The sequence below is a fragment of the Mobula hypostoma genome, chromosome 27 (assembly GCF_963921235.1).
Source record: "Mobula hypostoma chromosome 27, sMobHyp1.1, whole genome shotgun sequence".
Lineage (NCBI taxonomy): Eukaryota > Metazoa > Chordata > Chondrichthyes > Myliobatiformes > Myliobatidae > Mobula > Mobula hypostoma.
In genome coordinates, this window is record NC_086123.1 from 18,091,726 (window position 1) to 18,112,738 (window position 21,013).

Consider the following 21,013-nt stretch of genomic DNA (forward strand, 5'->3'; position numbering starts at 1 on the left):
TTACAATCTATTCAAAATGCTTTTATAGCTTGCGACAAACAATTGGTTATAAAACAAATTACAACAAACTTGATTAATTAATGAACACACAATTTTTTTTAGTGGAGATGATTCAAAGTGTAATATTAGGCAGGTTTCCCTTTTCTTTATCAAAACACTCATCCTATTTCTTTACAATGTCCACTTTGATCCTGACAAAGTTCCACAGAAATCCATCATGTGATCAATGAGCTTGTGTGTATGTTGGCATCATATTCTCCAGCAACACGTAAATGAGCTAAATGAGTGTAGCTGGTTGTGGGTAATCTTAGAAACTTCATCCTCGAAACCTGAGGGATCAGTCATCATAGTCCCAATGAAAGAGAGATAGGATAAATGCAAGCAATTTCATACAGCACATAATCGCCACATTTCTTCCTGAGGAAATATGAAAAAATTTCTCGGATAACTGGCTGAGCTTCATATATTCCCTGTCGACTCCGTTTGAACGTGATCAATGGTGTTGCAGACTGAATATCTTTGAGGTTCAACAGCTTGCTGGATTTCTTGCTTTGGATGCAATGAATGCTTTGTTCCTGATCTGAATAATCTGATATTATGAGAAATAAGAGCTTTCTTCAAGGCTTCTTTAAATGTTGAACTTAAGAAGTAGTAAATAACAAGGTCCAGTACACTGTTCAAATAGGTTATGCACAGTGTATTGTAGAATATCTGAACACAGACGTCAAATAACTCAGCGTCTTTTGAATTGCTTGAAATTAAAACGGCGATTACAGCGATATTGCTGGGTAGGAAGCAGATGAGAAACACTACCGCCACGGCAATCACAAGCCTCATAGCTCGTTGATATTTAACCCTCATTTCAGATTTCATCTGCTTTAGCCTCCAGATAATACAGCACGTGGAGAACAGGATCACTGAAGCCGGTAAAATAAACTTGAAAACAATAAATATAATAGTAGTCCAAAATGCTGTGGGGCTTAGAGGCTGAGTTATGTTAAATGGCTCACAGTGAGTTCCATTGTGATGTGTGAAGGTATCAGGTTCTACCAGAAAGTGCAAACAAATCAACATTGTTAGAAACCAGAGAATGAGTGATACCTTCACTGCAGTCCTTCTAGAGATCTTGTTCACTTTATGGTGAGGGTGGATCACTTTGAAATAGCGATCAAGTGCCATAACTGTAAGGAAAACAACGCTCTCTGTCCGGTTCAGAAACATCAGGAATATCTTCAGACGGCACGTAACGTCGCCAAATATCCAGTTCTTCCCACGTACATAGTAATCGGCTCGAAATGGCAGACAGCAGATCAGCAGAGTGTCGGCAATCGCCAGGCACAGTGAGTAGACGGTGTTTGGTCTCCAGGACTTAACATGAAAACAGAAGATCCACAAAGCAATCATATTTCCAATTAATCCAAAGATAAATGTTAAAATAAGTATCGGTGTATTGTAGGCTGTATAAATGTCCTTCACCAAAGGGCATACATGAGTCTCATTATCCATCGTGGAGAGAGTTGCAAATGTTGCAAGAGGTGTGGGAGAAAGCAAAAGGACACAGTCTATTAAAGAGAATTTCCACTATTTGTCATAGTTTATGGGTGTTTCTAAAACAAAGCCAGAATATTCACGAGATTTTTTTTTATCTGGTTAGTGGTTATTTGTGCTGATTGCGAACAGGAATCAAGAGCTCCATACTGAACTCGTCCATTTGCAAAATGAATTCCTACAAATTCTGCACATTGTACAGAATTTCGGAGTTATCATAATGGAAGTGAGGCAAGTTGAGTGTTGCAGCAGCAGCCTAGAAGGTAAATTGCTCAGATGGTTTTTAGGACTTTACAAATAAGCCTGAAATGACATCTGCAGTTTGCCTCTCCACAAAGGACAAGCAGGAAGTAACAATGCTTCTAGGGGAACGGTTAAACAATAAACAAGAGCAGCAAGTGTAGGTTATGTAGCCTGAGACAAGAATACACATAGATAAGATGTGTGACAGGTCTGCCACCTGTCTTCAAGAGAGAGATAAGGAACAATGAAGCAGCATTTGGAGATGTGTAATGAAGGGACGGGAGAGAGAGCTGTCTGGAGCGGCTCCCCCTTTGAACCCTGAACTGTTTGAAGTGATGGACAGGCGATGCCCCAGCAGGGGGATAAAAAGGGACAGGTTCGCTAAGGCAGGACACACACGACACCCGAGGTAACGAGACCCTGGAAGTGGTGCGCCTCTCACGAGTCGGTGGAAAGTATCGGACGTTAAACTCACAGGGTGGAAAGGTACGATCAGCGGGAACCCGGTGTGTGTCCGCCCTTGCTTGGGTGCTGGGTTCACTGCAGAGGATTGACCGCATCTGGAGGAGGGGTCACAGTCAGTAACCTCAGGTGACATCACAAAGGACTCGCCCGGAAGCTGCTTGTGAGCAATATCGCCGGTCTGTGAGTGGAAGCCGTTTTTGAATGATCAGTCGTTCTCGCTCTCTCTCCCCCCACGTTGTCCATCGCCATGGCAACGATTACTGCGAACAGAACTACTAAATTGGACTGAACTTTGTGTCACTTTGAAATTGGTCATTTACCCCTAGACAACGATAGAGCTTGATTGATGCTGTTATTTTAATTCTGTGCACATGTGTGTTTATCATTGCTGAACTGTTGCATTTATTATCCTTTCGATTACTGTGTTGCTTGTTTCTTTAATAAAACTTTCTTAGTTCTAGTAATCCAGACTCCAACTGAGTGATCCATTTCTGCTGGTTTGGCAACCCAGTTACGGGGTACGTAACAAGCCCAATATGCCTCAATACGCACTGAAAAACAGTCTGTCAGGAATTCAATGAAATCCTGTCAAGACCATGTGAGCTCTTATATTTTTAGTCTATTCACCTCTTCTAAATTCCAGCAGATACATTCCATGTCTTCCAAAATTTCCTTATAAGATAATCACCAAATATGAGGTTTTAGTCTAATATACTTTCTTGGAAACACTTCCAACTCTTCCAAAGAAGAAGATTGGCATTGTACTCCACCCTCCAGATATGATCTCAACAGCTGCCCATATCAATGAAGCATGATCTCCCAACATTTGTGTTCAATTTCCTTGGCAAAAAAAGAGTGACATTGTGATATTTCCCTGATTACTTCTGTACATTTGTTTACGCCCTTAGTAAATCTGCAAAATCTGCCAACAACTTTAATGGGCTCACTCTTTTCTTGGTCCACAGAGAGAGGACTATTTGAAGGCAAGACTTCATTATTATCTCCAAGCTCAAGTTTACCATGATTCCCACCTGCCTGTTTTTCTTGCAGACAAGTACAGGAGGCACTTTAAAGTACTGAAGAAGTAGCATCAATGTGATTTTCATAAAATCCTCCGAATCCTGCACAGAATACTTTCGGTAAACCAAAGCGTTCTCCCCGGTGTCCTCGCCTGGAAAACTTTACCAGCAATGAAGCTGTCATCACATTTAGACTTCACCGGTGAGTCGGCTATATCCGATCCATGCCAGGCTCCTAAAATAGGCAACATTATTCTAAATAATTGAGGTTTCATAAAAAAAATTCAACGACCTTCTCAAACTCTACTTGAAAAAGTATAGATCCTCCTTCAATGCATGTGAATCCTTGGCCCATCACTGTTCAAAATGGATAGGGGCTTCTCAGGGGTACTGAGGATAAGTGTATGACCAAAGTATGTGGTGACCAAGCATAAACAGTGAAAATAACACAGAGCATTCTAAACAACTCACCATTCAACACAAACAACAGGAATTCTGCAGATGCTGGAAATTCAAGCAACATACATCAAAGTTGCTGGTGAACGCAGCAGGCCAGGCAGCATCTATAGGAAGAGGCGCAGTCGACGTTTCAGGCCGAGACCCTTCGTCAGGACTTCATCCATTCAACACCTGCTTTTTTTGTCCGTGGGAAAGTTTGCATTTCCCATAGTGGGGCTCTTCAACTATCCCGGAACCCAATTAAGTGGAACAGAAATGAGTCATCCTCAACTCAAAGAGGAAAACTAATTAAAAAAGTAGAGAAATATCAGTAAAAATCTGCAATATTAACCTGTAGATATGCCTTGTTTGTGCCTTTTTATCAATATTCCAAAATAAATGTAAAGTATTTTAATATCTAAACACTCGGCTAATATTACTGTGCTATCCAGAACCGCAGCATGGAATTTCTTTTATTTAATCGTTTTATCCCACCCCTTTACCCAAAACATTGTTTATTTCTGGCCCTTCCTCAGCTGCTTGTGTGTAAGGATGATGTGCTCCAAAGCTTTGATTTGATGAAAAACTTCTGTGTTTGGCTTGAATGGATAACCCTGCAAAAGTTAATGGATACGAGCCAGCCCATCGCAGGTAAAACCCTCCCCTCCATTGAGCACATCTACATGGAAAATTGTCTCAGGAAATCAGCATCCATCATTAGGGAACGCCAACCACCCAGGACATGCTCTTTTCTCACTGCTGCCATCAGAAAGAGGGTACAGAAGCCTCAAAACTCACCCCAGCAGGTCAACTCTCGTACCCTGTGACAGCAATGGAATGATCCTCCATTATCATGCCCAGAGTCCAGGAGGTTATCATAATGGTTTCATTCTCTGCCCCTGAATATTCTCTAATACCTTTTTAATTTTATTTTATTTAGGGATACAGTACGGTAACAGGCCCTTCCTGTTGCAATGGGCAGCTGGAGGAACCAAACCCAAGTGCAGGACACAGGCATGGAGACTAGACACAGAGGTGGACTTGGACTTGAGTTGAACCCGGAGCCAGGACTTAGACTAGACTTGGACACAGAGCCTGGACTTGGACTTGACTGGAACACAGAGCCTGGACTTGGACTGGGACACGAAGAGACAGAATTCTCAACTCAGAGTAGCGGCAAATGGCCAGACCTACATAGCTGGAAACGAGACGACTAAACCAAACAATAACAGACAATACGTATCTTGACATGGAGAAGCTCATGAAGCGGCAAACAGCCAGCAATCACTTGACTGGGACTCGGAGCCTTCAAAACAAAACAATGACAGATCACTCACATCCCAGCTCGGAGCAGCGGCAAAACGTCCAGCAACACTCAGCTGGACATGAGATGACAAAAACACACTGACACATGACCGGCAACAAGGAATATAGAATTGAGTCAGGTTTTATAAAAACAAACAAACATTTATTAAACTTTGCTTAAAATAGCGAAATGTATTTAAACTACTAACTTAACCAGAAGTTAAATGCTATACGGCAACTCGGGAACAGTTCTTAAAAGGGTAAATGCGAAAACAGTTCATTAAAGTGGTAAATTCGAACACAGTTCTTCGAATGGTAAATTCGAAAGTGCAAGAGATTTACAGTCAATTATGAAAGATTTTCCTGAAGTAAAGAATTCCTCGAAGATGTGTTGTTACTGCTGATCCCAGCAGGAAGCTGCCTTGTCTGCAGGATTCATGACAATGGAAATAAAATGTTTTAAAGGTACTGACATTTTCCTCCAGAGAATCGACACTACGCTACTTTAGCAGGGGATTTCTCAGTTGCAGGTCACTTTTTCTTGAACAAAGATTCAATAAAGGTTGATCCTCTCCAAAACCGCCAAAAGATATCAGCTTTACTCGACTCAGTGAATTCCTGTACTTTGGTGAGGTCTTCACTCTCCAATACTACTGACAATAGAAAGTAGAACTCCACTTTAAAACAAAACTGCGTCATAAGCCGAATACACAGCAAAGTGGAGTATTTAACACAAAACTAACTGAAAACTAACTGTGTCACATCAGGAGTCTCTATTATATACTTGTTGAGAACAGGTTATTATGTGACCTCACTGGCGGGAAAATTACATCATCTGACCTCCGCAAGACCATTACATCATCCTGATAAGACAGTCACAAGATATCCATGAAGTATGTAACACCTCCCTCCAAAAAAAATGTTTGGACTTTTAAGAGCAAAATTTTAACAATTAACTAATTACAAAAATAACCAAATGTACAAAATTTACAACATACACAGTATTATCATACGGCATTCTGGAAACTAATATACAGGAGTGTTACAAGTGTTAAAATACCACTCCACAAAAAAATTTACATTGTGCATTTAACATCTGGATAGACAATCAGCGATCACACATTATCTTTACCTTTAATATGAGTTATCAAAATATTATACTCCTGTAACATCAAATTTTGTTGCTAAATTGGAGTTTGATTTATTTCCTTAACCATTTTCTCCGGACCTACAACATAACCAAGGTGAGTCACAGTGGCATGACCAAATTCACTTTTAGCAAAGTTAATAGTTAAGTTAGCTTTTGAAAGTCTTTCAAATTGTTTCTCCACTGCAGTAATATGTGTTTTCCAAGTATTATTTCCTGTAACTAAATCATCAATATAGGCATCTGTATCTGTTAACCCATGAATCACACTATTAATCATTCATTGGAAAGTACCTGGTGCATTCTTCATCCCAAATGGAAGAACATTATTTTCATATAACCCAGATGGGATTACAAATGCAGAAATCTCTCTACCTCTATCTGTCAATGAAACACACCAATACACTTTTAACAAATCAATCTTTGTAAGGAACTTTACTTGTCCAACTTTATCCACACAATCATCTACCCTAGAGATTGGATATGCATCAGTTTTTGTCACAGCATTCACTTTCCTGTAATCTGTACAAAACCGAATACTATTGTCTGGCTTAGGCACCATAATGCACAGTGAACTCCAATACGAATTAGAAGGTCGAATAATATTATTCTCGAACGTATACTTAATTTCTTGTTCAGCAAGTTCACATTTTTCCCTATTCATCCAATACGGATGTTGTTTTATGGGTTTTGCATCTCCAACATCTACATCATGTGAAGCTACAGTGGTTCTTCTATGAACATCCGGAAATAAATCCCTAAATTTAAAATTTAACTGTTTTATCTGCTCACTCTGCTCTAGCTGTAAATGAGCTAATTTCTCATCAATATTTTCCAGAATTGTTGAATTTGGTAACCTGGCAGAAATAATGTTGGATTTAAAATGAGTTTCAGATGAATCATCCATTAAGTTTTTAGAAAGATCAGATTTATTATTGACCACAACAGTCATAGTAGCAGCTTCTCTCTCATAATACTGTTCTATCATATTTATATGACACAGCTGTGTTAGCTTTCTTTGATCTGGGGTTTTTATCACGTAATCCACATCATTTACTTCAGATTCAATCTCATAAGGACCATGAAATTTAGCTTGTAATAGGTTCATTTGCACTGGGAAAATAACCAACACATTGTCTCCAGGCTTAAGTGACCTCATTCTAACTTCCTTATCATACCAAGTTTTCATCTTCTCCTGAGCCAATTTAAAATTTTACTTGGCCAAGCTACAAGATTCCTGTACTGCCTCTCGTACAATTTACATCGGTGGTGAGCAAGTGGAAAAAGTCAAAAACTTTAAGTTCCTGGGAGTCAATATCACAAATTACCTGACTTGGTCCAACCAAGCAGAGTCCACTGCCAAGAAGGCCCACCAACACCTTTACTTCCTGAGGAAACTAAAGAAATTTGGCCTGTCCCCTAAAACCCTCACTAATTTTTACAGATGCACCGTAGAAAGTATTCTTCTAGGGTGCATCACAACCTGGTATGGAAGTTGTCCTGTGCAAGACCGGAAGGAGCTGCAGAAGATTGTGAACACAGCGAAACATATCACACAAACCAATCTTCCGTCCTGGACTCACTTTAAACGGGACGCTGTAGGAGCAGTGCTGCCAGGATAAGCAAGGACATGACCCACCCAGCCAACACACTTTTCGTCCCTCTTCCCTCCAAAAGAAGGCTCAGGAGCTTGAAGACTCATACAGCCAGATTTGGGAACAGCTTCTTTCCAACTGTGATAAGACTACTGAACGGATCCTGACCTGGATCTGGGCCATATCCTCCAAATATCCGGACCTGCTTCTCGTTTTTTTTGCACTACCTTACTTTCCATTTTTCTATTTTCTATTTCTGATTTATAATTTAAATTTTTAATATTTACTATCGATTTGTAATCCAGGGAGCGGGAAGTGCAGAATCAGATATCGCTAAGATGATTGTATGTTCTAGTATCAATTGTTTGGTGACACTAAAGTATAAAGTACTGCAAAAAGTAGTAAATGTACGCCTTCATCCCAGTCCTTTTCATTTTCCACACAATGCATCCTAATCATAGATTTGAGGGCAGAATGGAATCTCTCCAAGGCTCCTTGTGATTCTGGATGGTATGCAGATGAGGTCATCTGTTTTGCTCCCAGTTTATAAACTATCTGCTGAAACAATCCAGACATAAAATTACTACCTTGATCCAATTGTATTTCCTTACGCAACCCAAAATAAGTAAAGAATTTTATAAGAGCCTTTGTTACAGATTTGGCTGTTATAACCCAGACGCTGTGCACATAATGATCAGCAAATATTGATGTCCAGTGTTAGTTTTTGGCAATGGGCCTACACAATCTATAATAATTTTGGAAAACGGCTCACCAAATGCTGGAATTGGTTGCAGTGGAGCCACTGGAGTAACTTGATTAGATTTACCCACAATTTGACAAGTATGACATGTCCTGCAAAATGTCGCCACATCTTTTCTCAAACTAGGCCAGTAAAAATGTTTGATAACCTTGTTCATAGTTTTATTTACACCTAGATGGCCACCCAAAGGCATACTATGAGCCATAGTTACAATCTCATTTCAATAAACTTTAGGAACTACTACCTGGTGATTAACTTCCCATTCCTCACTTGCAAGAATTGTAGGGGATCTCCACTTTCTGATTAACACTTCCTTTTCAAAATAATATCCTACTGGCACCTTCTCAATTTCACTATCTGGAAGAACTTGTTCCTTTAATTTAACTGTCTCAGGATCTCTACCCTGCTCTGCTATCATCACCTTCCGAGATAAAGACAAATCTTAATGGTCAGACTTACTACCAAAATCCTAATCAAATAATGAAGGTAATAGAGTTTCTGACACATCCTCAATATTCACATCCTGAGTTGAACAGTCATGGGTAACAACCTCATCCTGTATATCAGTCTTTTTAGCCATAGCTTGGGTTACAACACAGGAAGAATCTGTGTTAGAATTCCGCTGTGGTTCCTCAGAATTAGGCTTTATTGTCAAATGAACTTCAGGAAAAACTTGTCCACCTGCTAAGTCATTCCCTAACAAAAGAGAAACATCATTCATGGGTAAATGGGGTTGTAGTCCTACTTTAACAGGCCCTGTAACTAACCCTGACCTTAAATTTACTCTATGCAAATGTACCAGCATAAAGGCACTCCTAACTCCTCTTATATAGTTTACCTCATAACTAAACTTTAAAACACTGTCTAACATTAGTGATTGAGAAGCTCCAGTATCTCTAAGGATTCTTATTGGTACTGGATTAGATCCCTCTTGCAAAGATACAAATCCTTCGGTTATAAAATGTTCATATCCCCTCTTGACTTGGTCAGACTCTGACAAATTTTCAGTGGTATTTATCAAACTCTGTGGATTTACAGCTGTTTCAATATGCTGCACACAAGCATCTGGGACTACTTCCTTCTCTTTCTTTTTCAATCGAAAACAGTTAGCTATCACATGTCCAGGTTTCTTACAATAATTACAAACAGGACCAAAATGTCTTTCCTTCACATGTTCACATGTCTCCCTTCATCCTTACCCTTCTCACTAACTTCAGATGTAATTTCTGGTTTACCTTGACTCTCTGTGCTATTTTTCCTTTTAAAAGTCCTACCTGGAGAAAATTTATTCTTATGAATTAAAGCATACTCATCAGCTAATTTAGCAGACTCCTGCAATGTAGCAGTGTCCCTTTCATTTAAGTATGTCCTCACTTCAACAGGAATGCTCCTTTTAAATTCCTCCAGTAAAATCAACTCTTTTAATTTATTGTACTCCCCATTCACATTTTTAGAGGAAACTCATCTCTCAAAACACACAGATTACTCATAGGCAAATTCCATGTAAGTTTTTTCCACAGATTTCTTCAAATTTCTGAATCTTTCTCTATAAGCTTCCGGAACCAGTTCATATGCTTTCAATATATGCTGTTTCACAATATCATAATCAAGTGCTTGCTCAGCATTTAAAGCTGTATAAACTTGTTGTGCCTTGCCTTTAATTACACTTTATAACATCACTGACCATCTCTCTTTCGGCCACTCTAAACTCAGAGCAACAATTTCAAAATGTTGGAAATATTTGTCCACTTCTGCTTCATTAACTAGCAACAAACTGTTTCCTGGAACCAGAGGACTGATTTTCCATCCTGAATTTCTCCATTGCTAGCTCAAACTCCTTCTTTTTATTTGCCTCTCTTTCAGCCACTTCCACTTTAAATCGTTCAATCTTTATCTGTTCAAGATGTAACAGCATTTCCAGTGTACTCATTGCAAACCTCCCTAACACCTCATCATCAAACTTTCCCAAACTTATATAATGCTCTGCAATTTTGCTCTGAATTACGGGATTTGTTGTAACCTTCGTAATTCCTTTAAGATCCAACCTACTAGCAATCTCCGATACAACAGTTTTTTCACCTTCACTAATTCTTCCGGGTCAGGCGAATTCATAAAGTCGTCGATATTCATTGCAGCGGAATACCACCCACAGACCAATCAAACAAAAGTATTGGGTAGTTCCCTTTTCCAAATCAGGTTGATAAATAAACATGCACTTAAGCTCAAAATCGGAACAAATCCCAGATGAGCCCCCAAATTATGTCATGTGACCGGCAACAAGGAATATAGAATTGAGTCAGGTTTTATAAAAACAAACAAACATTTATTAAACTTTGCTCAAAATAGCGAAATGTATTTAAACGACTAACTTAACCGGAAGTTAACTGCCATACGACAACTCTGGGAAAGTTCTTAAAAGGGTGAATGTGAAAACAGTTATTAAAGTGGTAAATTCGAACACAGTTCTTAGAATGGTAAATTCAGAAGTCCAAGAGATTTACAGTCAATTATGGGAGACTTTCCTGAAGTAAAGAATTCCTCGAAGACTTGTCGTTACTGCTGATCCCAGCCGGAAGCTGCCTTGTCTGCAGGATTCACGACAATGGAAATAAAATGTTTTAAAGGAACTGACCTTTTCCTCTGGAGGATCGACACTGCACTACTTTAAGTAGGGGATATCTCAGTTGCAGGTCACTTTTTCTTGAACGAAGATTCAATAAAGGTCGATCCTTTCCAAAACCGCCAAATGATATCAGCTTTACTCGGCTTCTTCGAGTGCAAGAAGGATGAGACTGCGCAGGCACGTGACGTCAACAGGACAGCACGGAGAATTTAAGAAGGAAAGTTGCTACCAACGGTGTCTTTTGGATCGGGACTACAGAGCGTCGTGGGATCTGAATTCTGAAGGAAGGCAGTTTTTTAAAAAACTTCTTCGAGTGCAAGAAGGACGAGACTGCGCAGGCACATGACGTCAACAGGACAGCACAGAGAGTTTAAAAAGGAGACCACCCTATACAGCGGACAGCTGTCGGAGCGGGCAGCGGAGTGAGTGGCAGCAGAGAGTAGGGCTTTGGCTTCAACGAGCTTTGGCGGTAAACGGGAAGAGGCGAAAGCAAAGCACCAATTTTTTTTCCCGCCCCCCCCCCACCCGTGAATCGGCCCAGACAGACAGGAACAGCAGGGCTCTCACAGGCAACGGTTTAAAAAGTTCATCTGTTTGGCGAGGTAAGTGGGTGAGTAGACTTATTTTTACTGTTTCATTCATGTAGAATTAGATAGCATGCCTGCAGGGTTAGTGCTTTGTTCAGGGTGTCAAATGTGGGAATCCTGGGAGACCTCCAACCTCCCTGATGGCCACATCTGCGCCAGGTGCACCGAGATGCAGCTCCTCAGAGACCGTGTTAGGGATCTGGAGCTGCGGCTTGATGACCTACTGCTTATCAGGGAAAGTGAAGAGGTGATAGACAGGAGCTACAGGGAGGTGTCACCCCTAGGCTACAGGGGTCAGAAAACTGGGTCACTATCTAGAGAGGGAAGGGAAATGCCCAGATGGTGGACAGCACACCTGTGGCTGTCCCCCTCAGCAACAAATATCTTGTTCTGGATGCTGCAGAGGGGGATGACCTAACAGGGGATGCCCACGGTGACTGAGTCTCTGGCACTGAGCCTGGTGCTGTTGTGCAGGAGAGAAGGAGGGAGAACAGGAATGCGGTAGTCATAGGGGATTCCATTGTCAGGGGAACGGACAGGAGATTCTGTGAGCCTGATATAGATACTCACATGATGTGTTGCATCCCAGGTGCCAGGGTACGGGATGTCTCGGATCGGGTCCTGAATATTCTAAAGGGGGACGGTGAGCAGCCAGTTGTCTTGGTACATGTTGGTACCAATGACATAGATAGGACAAAGGAGGAGGTCCTGAAGAGAGATTTCCAGGAGTTAGGAAGGAAGCTGAGAAGCAGGACCTCCAGGGTTTAATCTCGGGATTGCTACCTGTGCCACGTGCTAGCGAGGGCAAGAATAGTCAGATCAGGCAGGTGAATGCGTGGCTGAGAGACTGGTGCAGGGGGCAGGGCTTCAGATTTTTGGATAATTGAGATCTCTTCTGGGAGAAGTATGACCTGTTCAAAAAGGACAGGTTACACCTGAACCCGAAGGGGACCAATATCCAGGCGGGAAAGTTTAATCGAGCTGTTAGGGAGGGTTTAAACTAATTTGGCAGGGGGATGGGAACCGGAATGCCAGAGTGGAGGAAGGGGAAAACAGAAATAAATCTAAGATGTCAGGAAAGACAGGCAGGTGATGGGGCAAATTTGTAGCCATTGGGATGAGTTGCAGTGCAATAAAGTTGCAGCGAAATCAAAGCGAAAAGTACCAAATACTGGTCTTAAGGTGTTCTACTTAAATACACGCTGTATAAGGAATAAGGTGGATGATCTTGTCGTACAGCTACAGATGGGCAGGTATGATATTGTGGCCATCACTGAGACCTGGCTAAATGATGCATGTCTCTGGGAGCTGAATGTCCAAGGATACACGGTGTATCGGAAGGATAGGAAGGTAGGCAGAGGGGGAGGCATGGCTTTATTGGTAAGAAATGATATTAAATCATTAGAAAGAGGTGATATAGGATCAGAAGGTGCAGAATCTTTATGGGTTGAGCTAAGAAATCGCAGGGGTAAAAGGACCCTGATGGCAGTTATTTATAGGCCTCCAAACAGTTGCAGTGATGTGGACTATAAACTACAACAGGAAATAGAAGGGCAGTGATATTTGTGGGGATTTTAACATGCAAGTGGATTGGGAAAATCAGGTTGGCACTGGATCTCAAGAGAGAGAATTTGTAGAATGTCTGCGAGATGGCTTTTTAGAACAGCTTGTTGTTGAGCCCACTAGGGGATCGGCTTTACTGGATTGGGTATAGTGTAATGAACCAGAGGTGATTAGAGAAATTGAGGTGAAGGAACCTTTAGGACGCAGTGATCATAACATGATTGAGTTCACTGTGAAATTTGAAAAAGAGAGGCTGAAATCTGATGTGTCGGTATTTCAGTGGAGTAAAGGAAATTACAGTGGCATGAGAGAGGAACTGGCCAAAGTTGACTGGAAAGGGACATTGGCGGGAAAGACAGCAGAGCAGCAGTGGCTGGAGTTTATGTGAGAAGTGAGGAAGGAGCAAGACAGGTATATTCCAAAAAAGAAGAAATTTTCGAATGGAAAAAGTATGCAACCGTGGTTGACAAGAGAAGTCAAAGCCAAAGTTAAAGCAAAGGAGAGGGCATACAAGGAAGCAAAAATTATTGGGAAGACAGAGGATTGGGAAGTTTTTAAAAGCTTACAAAAGGAAACTAAGAAGGTCATTAAGAGGGAAAAGATTAACTATGAAAGGAAGCTAGCAAATAATATCAAAGAGGATACTAAAAGCTTTTTCAAGTATATAAAGAGTAAAAGATAGTTGAGAGTAGATATAGGACCGATAGAAAATGATGCTGGAGAAATTGTAATGGGAGATAAGGAGATGGCAGAGGAACTGAATGAATATTTTGCATCAGTCTTCACTGAGGAAGACATCAGCAGTATACCGGACACTCAAGGGTGGCAAGGAAGAGAAGTGTGCGCAGTCACTATTATGACAGAGAAAGTACTCAGGAAGCTGAATAGTCTAAAGGTAGATAAATCTCCCGGAACAGATGGAATGCACCCATGTGTTCTGAAGGAAGTAGCTGTGGAGATTGGGGAGGCATTAGCGATGATCTTTCAAAAGTCGATAGATTCTGGCATGTTTCCGGAGGACTGGAAGATTGCAAATGTCACTCCGCTATTTAAGAAGGGGACAAGGAAGCAAAAAGGAAATTATAGACCTGTTAGCTTGACATCGGTGGTTGGGAAGTTGTTGGAGTCGATTGTCAAGGATGAGGTTACAGAGTACCTGGAGACATATGACAAAATAGGCAGAACTCAGCATGGATTCCTTAAAGGAAAATCCTGCCTGACAAACCTATTATAATTTTTTGAGGAAATTACCAGTAGGCTAGACAAGGGAGATGTAGTGGATGTTGTATATTTGGATTTTCAGAAGGCCTTTGACAAGGTGCCACACATGAGGCTACTTAACAAGATAAGAGCCCATGGAATTACAGGTAAGTTACATACGTGGATAGAGCGTTGGCTGATTGGCAGGAAACACAGAATGGGAATAAAGGGATCCTATTCTGGTTGGCTGCCGGTTACCAGTGGTTTTCCACAGAGGTCCATGCTGGGGCTGCTTCTTTTTACATTGTACATCAACGATTTGGATTATGGAATAGATGGCTTTGTGGCTAAGTTTGCTAATGATATGAAGATAGGTGGAGGGGCCGGTAGTGCTGAGGAAACAGGAGAATCCGCAGAGAGACTTGGGTAGATTGGAAGAATGGGCAAAGAAGTGGCAAATGAAATATAATGTTGGAAAGTGTATGGTTATGCACTTTGGCAGAAGAAATAAACAGGCAGACTATTATTTAAATGAGGAAAGAATTCAAAGTTCTGAGATGCAACGGGATTTGGGAGTCCTCGTACAGGATACCCTTAAGGTTAACCTCCAGGTTGAGTCGGTAGTGAAGAAGGTGAATGCAATGTTGGCATTCATTTCTAGAGGAATAGAGTATAGGAGCAGGAATGTGATGTTGAAGCTCTATAAGGCGCTGGTGAGACCTCACTTGGAGTACTGTGGGCAGTTTTGGTCTCCTTATTTAAGAAAGGATGTGCTGACATTGGAGAGGGTACAGATAAGATTCACTAGAATGATTCCGGGAATGAGAGGGTTAACATATGAGGAACGTTTGTCCGCTCTTGCACTGTATACCTTGGAGTTTAGAAGAATGAGGGGAGACCTCATAGAAACATTTCGAATGTAGAAAGGCATGGACAGAGTGGATGTGGCAAAGTTGTTTCCCATGATGGAGGAGTCTAGTACGAGAGGGCATGACTTAAGGATTGAAGGGCGCCCATGCAGAACAGAAATGCAAATAATTTTTTTTTAGTCAGAGGGTGGTGAATCTATGGAATTTGTTGCCACGGGCAGCAGTGGAGGTCAAGTCATTGGGTATACTTAGGGCAGAGATTGATAGGTATCAGAGTAGCCAGGGCATCAAAGGTTATGGTGAGAAGGCGGGGGAGCGGGCCTAAATGGGAGAATGGATCAGCTCATGATAAAATGGCGGAGCGGACTTGATGGGCCGAATGGCCACCTTCTGTTCCTTTGTCTTATGGTCTTATGGTCTTATGGCTCGGCGATTTCCTGCACTTTGGTGAGGTCTTCACTCACCAATACTACTTACAATAGAAAGTAGAACTCCACTTTAAAACAAAACTGCGTCATAAGCCGAATACACAGCAAAGCGGAGTATTTAACACAAAACTAACTGAAAACTAACTGCGTCACATCAGGAGTCTCTTTTGTTACGTAACCGACAACAATGAATATCAATCGAGTCAGGTTATATAAAAACAACCAATTATTAAACACGGATAAACAATAAAAACAAACGAAACCCTTAACCAGAAGTTAACCGCTATGCGGCCGTTCAACAAGTCGTCACTCGGTACTGATTCTTAAAGCAGTAAATGCGAAAACAGTTCTTAAAGCGGTAAAGTCAAATACAGTTCTTAAAATGATAAATTCGAAAGTCCAACAGATTTATACATTCAATTGGGAGAGACTTCTCTGGAGAAGGATTTCTTCATAGACGCGACTTCCCTGCTGGCTCTGTCCAAAGGATTCACGATGAAGGAAATAAACGGCTTAAAACAACTGACCTTAACTTCTAGAGAGCACTTTGCATGAACTTCCTTGTTCTTTTGGCAAGAGTTATCTCAATGTAGGTCGCTACTTCTTGACACAATAAAGTCAATCCTTTATTAAACTGCCAAACATTCCCCACTTCTCTTCGTCCTTCATCTCCTGTACTTTGAAGAAGTCTTCTCTCTCCAGTACTACTGAAAAAGTACATCAACACATCTAGCAGAAATTGTCAGTTCAGCACTGTTGTACCTTGCAACAGAACGTAATACTCCGTTTTAAAAATGAAACTGCGTCATAAAACAAATACACAACAGACTGGAGACAATGACGAACATTCTCGCTGGAAAACTAAAAACTAACTGCGTCACCAGAGGTCTTCCCTTTTTTACCCGTGGTGAACATGTCATCACGTGACCTCACATCAATGGGAAAATCACATCAGGTGACCTCCAAAAGACCATTACATCATTCTCACAAGAAAGTCACAAGATCTCCTTGAGGTATGTAACACTTTTACATACATACTAAGAACAGGTCATCATGTGACCTCACTGATGGGAAAATTACATCATGTGCTCTCCACAAGACCATTACATCATCCTCATAAGACAGTCACAAGATATCCATGAAGTATGTAACAAAACAACAACAGACGATAGGTATCTTGACAAGTAGAAGATCATGAAGACGGTCCCTTATTCTTGGCGGCTCAGAAGACGGCCCCTTATTCTTGGCGGCTCGGAACATTCATTGCCACCCTGGCTACGGTGACAGACCCGCACCAAGTAGCTGTAAACCGGGGTTTTTATCCTGCCGGTTCAGATGAAGATCAGGTGCCCTAATCAAGGAGCCCGGTGCAACATGGGGAAAGGAAATTAACTGAAATTAGTAGTTAAAGGACCAGACCATGACACTCCCAGCCCGACCAGCTGGCACTGCCCAATTACAGCAATGTAACCAATTCATCTACTAATCCGTAACTCTTTGGAATGTGGAAGGGAAACAGAGCATATTGGGTAATCTGGTTTAAGGACAATGCACTTTATCAGAATCCTGCACCACAAGAAGGTCAGTCAACCCATCATGCAAATGCTAGCACTTTTTACAGATTTCCAGTAACTACCACTCTCTTTTACCAGAATCATGTCAGACTTCACCTTCTTCAGTATATCTCCAGTTTTCTTCTGAAAATGATCATTGGAGACAGCAAAATATATTCTGTGAATAAAGTGCTTTTGCCTATTTTGAATCTCCAATATGCACATGTCTGAATCTGGTCAAATTTTACTTTTTTACACACAGTTCGTCTCCATGGTACGCAGGGCCCCATTCCTGTCAACTGTACACAACCCAGGCAGTTCACAAGCTGACAATGCAGTTGCAGACTGGGTTCCCAGAAGATTCCAGCAGCCATCCCACCAGTCTCACAAACACTGTCCCTAATTTATGGACTGGCAATAAATCATGTTTCATACCTGGGTTTCTTTCAATTCCGTTCAACTTTGTTTCAAACCTGTAATCATTTTTTTAAACATTGTGAAGAGTAGAAACATCTCAATGTTCTAGTTCACCCCCCACCCCTCCCAACCCCACTCCACTTTCCAAATTCCGAGGTTAGGGTTAATGATTTCTGGGCATGTTATGTTGGCAGCAGAAGCATGGAGGAACTTGTGGATTGTCCCCAGCACCTCGCAAACGATGATGCAGACAATGAGTTTCACTGTATGTTTCAATGTACTGATGTACATATAACAAATAAAGCGATCTTTATCTTTATTTTTGTACTTGCTACAGAGAGATTACAAACCGCTTGGTAAGCATAGAGACATTGGCAAACTTCTCGATCCAGATATACTACTATGCAACTGGGTGTTGGGTTTCTTAACTAACAGACCTCAGGTAGTCAGGAAGCACATCCCTGTTCATCTCCTCCTTCCCCATTAACCTCAGGACTAGTGCACCCACCCCGAGCTGTGTGTTAATCCCACTGCTGACACTCTGCTCAAACATGACTTCAAGGCTAAACATCCGGGTGTTTACATTGTCAAGTTCACTGCTGACATGACACAGCAGTTGATTTCATAAACCAGTGATGATGAAATGGCCTACAGAGAGCAGGCGGAAGAGCTCATGGTCTGGTGCCAAGGAAGTAACCTCTCTCTCAATATCTACAATACAAAGGAGTTGATTATTGACTTCAGGAGAACTCGCACTATGCACACACACCTGTGGCACAGCAGTGGAAACTGCGAATGGCTTCAAACTCCACTCAGCTGTCCTTGACTAGTTTCAGCCATCAGTTAATAAAAATGCCCAATTTCTGAACCCATGCAAACAATACATAGATTTCACAGTAGGCTCTGCTACACGTTAGTCCAAAATTCCTGAAAACACACCAGTCACAGGATACGATTTGGTCAACAGAATATGAGATTCTGCAGATGCTACAGATCTTCAGCTTCACTTGTCCTGATGATGGGTCTTGGCCCAAAATGTCACCTGTTTATTCCCCTCCATCGGTACTGCCTGACCTGCTGGGTTCCTCCAGAACTTTGTGAGTGTTGCATATGATTCGATAACTTCCCATAATCACTTCCAGAAGGGAAAAAAAACTAGAGACATCTTTTAAAAGGAGAAACACAGCTGCGTAATGGAGAAAAGGTGTGGCACTGGGTGGAAATCTGTTTCAAAGTACCAGCACAGGCAGAATGCGTTATCTGCCATCTGTGTGTTACACATTTCAATGAAACAGCAGCAGAAACGATCCAAATTCCCCCAGTTGTTAAATTAATACCAGAAATGCATACACTGATTACAATCTATTCAAAATGCTTTTATAACTTGCAACAAACAATTGGTTACAAAAGAAATCACAACAAACTTGATTAATTAATGAACGCACAACTTTTTTTTTAGTGGAGATGATTTAAAGTGTAATATTAGGCAGGTTTCCCTTTTTTTATCGAAACACTCATCCTATTTCTTTACAATGTCCACTTTGATCCTGACAAAGTTCCACAGAAATCCATCATGTGATCAATGAGCTTGTGTGTATGTTGGCATCATATTCTCTAGCAACACGTAAATGAGCTAAATGAGTGTAGCTGGTTGTGGGTAATCTTAGAAACTTCATCCTCGAAACCCGAGGGATCAGTCATCATAGCCCCAATGAAAGAGAGATAGGATAAATGCAAGTAATTTCATACAGCACATAATCGCCACATTTCTGCCTGAGGAAATATGAAAAAATTACGCAGATAACTGGCTGGGATTCATATATTCTCTGTTGACTCCGTTTGAAAGCGATCAAAGGTGTTGCAGACTGAATATCTTTGAGGTTCAACAGCTTGTTGGATTTCTTGCTTTGGATGCAATGAATGCTTTCTTCCTGATCTGAATAATCTGATATTATGAGAAACAAGAGCTTTCTTCAAAGTTTCTTTAAACACTGAACTTGAAAAGTAATAAATAACTGGGTCCAGCACACTGTTCAAATAGGTTATGCACAATGTATTGTCGAATATCTGAGCGCAGACGTCAAATAGCCCACAGTCTCTTAAATTGATTGAAATTAAAACGGCGATTACAGCAATATTGGTGGGTAGAAAGCAGATGAGAAACACTACCGCCACAGCTATCACAAGCCTCATAGCTCGTTGATATTTAACCCTCATTTCAGATTTCATCTGCTTTAGCCTCCAGATAATACAGCACGTGGAGAACAGGATCACTGAAGCCGGTAAAATAAACTTGAAAACAATAAAAATAATACTGGTCAAAAATGCTGTGGGGCTTAGAGGCTGAGTTATGTTAAATGGCTCACAGTTAGTTACGTTGTTATGTGTGAAGGTATGAGGTTCTATCAGAATGTGCAAACAAATCAACATTGTTAGAAACCAGAGAACGAGTGATACCTTCACTGCAGTCCTTGTTCACTTTATGGTGAGGATGGATCACTTTGAAATAGCGATCAAGTGCCATAACTGTAAGGAAAACAACACTCTCTGCCCGGTTCAGAAATATCAGGAATACCTTCAGACGGCATGCAACATCACCAAATATCCAGTTCTTCCTACGTACATAGTAATCGGCTCGAAATGGCAGACAGCAGATCAGCAGAGTGTCGGCAATCGCCAGGCACAGTGAATAGACGGTGTTTGGTCTCCAGGATTTAACATGAAAACAGAAGATCCACAAGGCAATCATATTTCCAATTAATCCAAAGATAAATGTTAAAATAAGTATCGGTGGATTGTAGGCTGAATAAATGTCCTTCACTAAAGGGCACAAATGAGTCTCGTTACCCATCGTGGAGAGAGTTGGAAATGTTGCAAGAAGAGTGAGAGAAAGCAAAAGGACGGTGTCTATTAAAGGGTATTTCCACAATGTGTCATAGTTTATGTGTGTAGCTAAAACAAAGCCAGAACATTCAGGAAGTTATTTATCTGAAGTTAGTGGTTATATGGTCACGTGGTTGCTGATTGTGAACCAGAACCAACAGCTCCTTGCTAAACTGATCCATTTGCAAAATGAATTCCTACAAATTCTGCACATTGTACAGAATTTCAGAGTTATCATAATGGAAGTGAGGCAAGTTGAGTGTTGCACCAGCAGCCTAGAAGGTAAACTGCTCAGTTGATTTTTAGGACCTTATAAATAAGCCTGAAATGACATCTGCAGTTTGCCTCTCCACAAAGGACAAGCAGGAAG

General features: G+C 41.1%; 1 protein-coding gene and 1 pseudogene across 1 annotated transcript; both read right to left on the minus strand.

Moving 5' to 3' along the window:
- Positions 1 to 459: 459 nt before the first annotated feature.
- LOC134338318 (hydroxycarboxylic acid receptor 2-like) lies at positions 460 to 1,506 on the minus strand. Its single transcript, XM_063034062.1, has one exon. The coding sequence runs from the start codon at positions 1,504 to 1,506 to the stop codon at positions 460 to 462; it is 1,047 nt and encodes a 348-aa protein (XP_062890132.1).
- An 18,069-nt stretch (positions 1,507 to 19,575) lies between these two features.
- LOC134338370 (hydroxycarboxylic acid receptor 3-like) lies at positions 19,576 to 20,622 on the minus strand (annotated as a pseudogene).
- Between the last annotated feature and the right edge of the window lie 391 nt (positions 20,623 to 21,013).

Excerpts from the sequence above, each read along its gene's own strand:
- LOC134338318 (XM_063034062.1), bottom strand. The coding sequence starts at position 1,506 with ATGGATAATGAGACTCATGTATGCCCTTTGGTGAAGGACATTTATACA.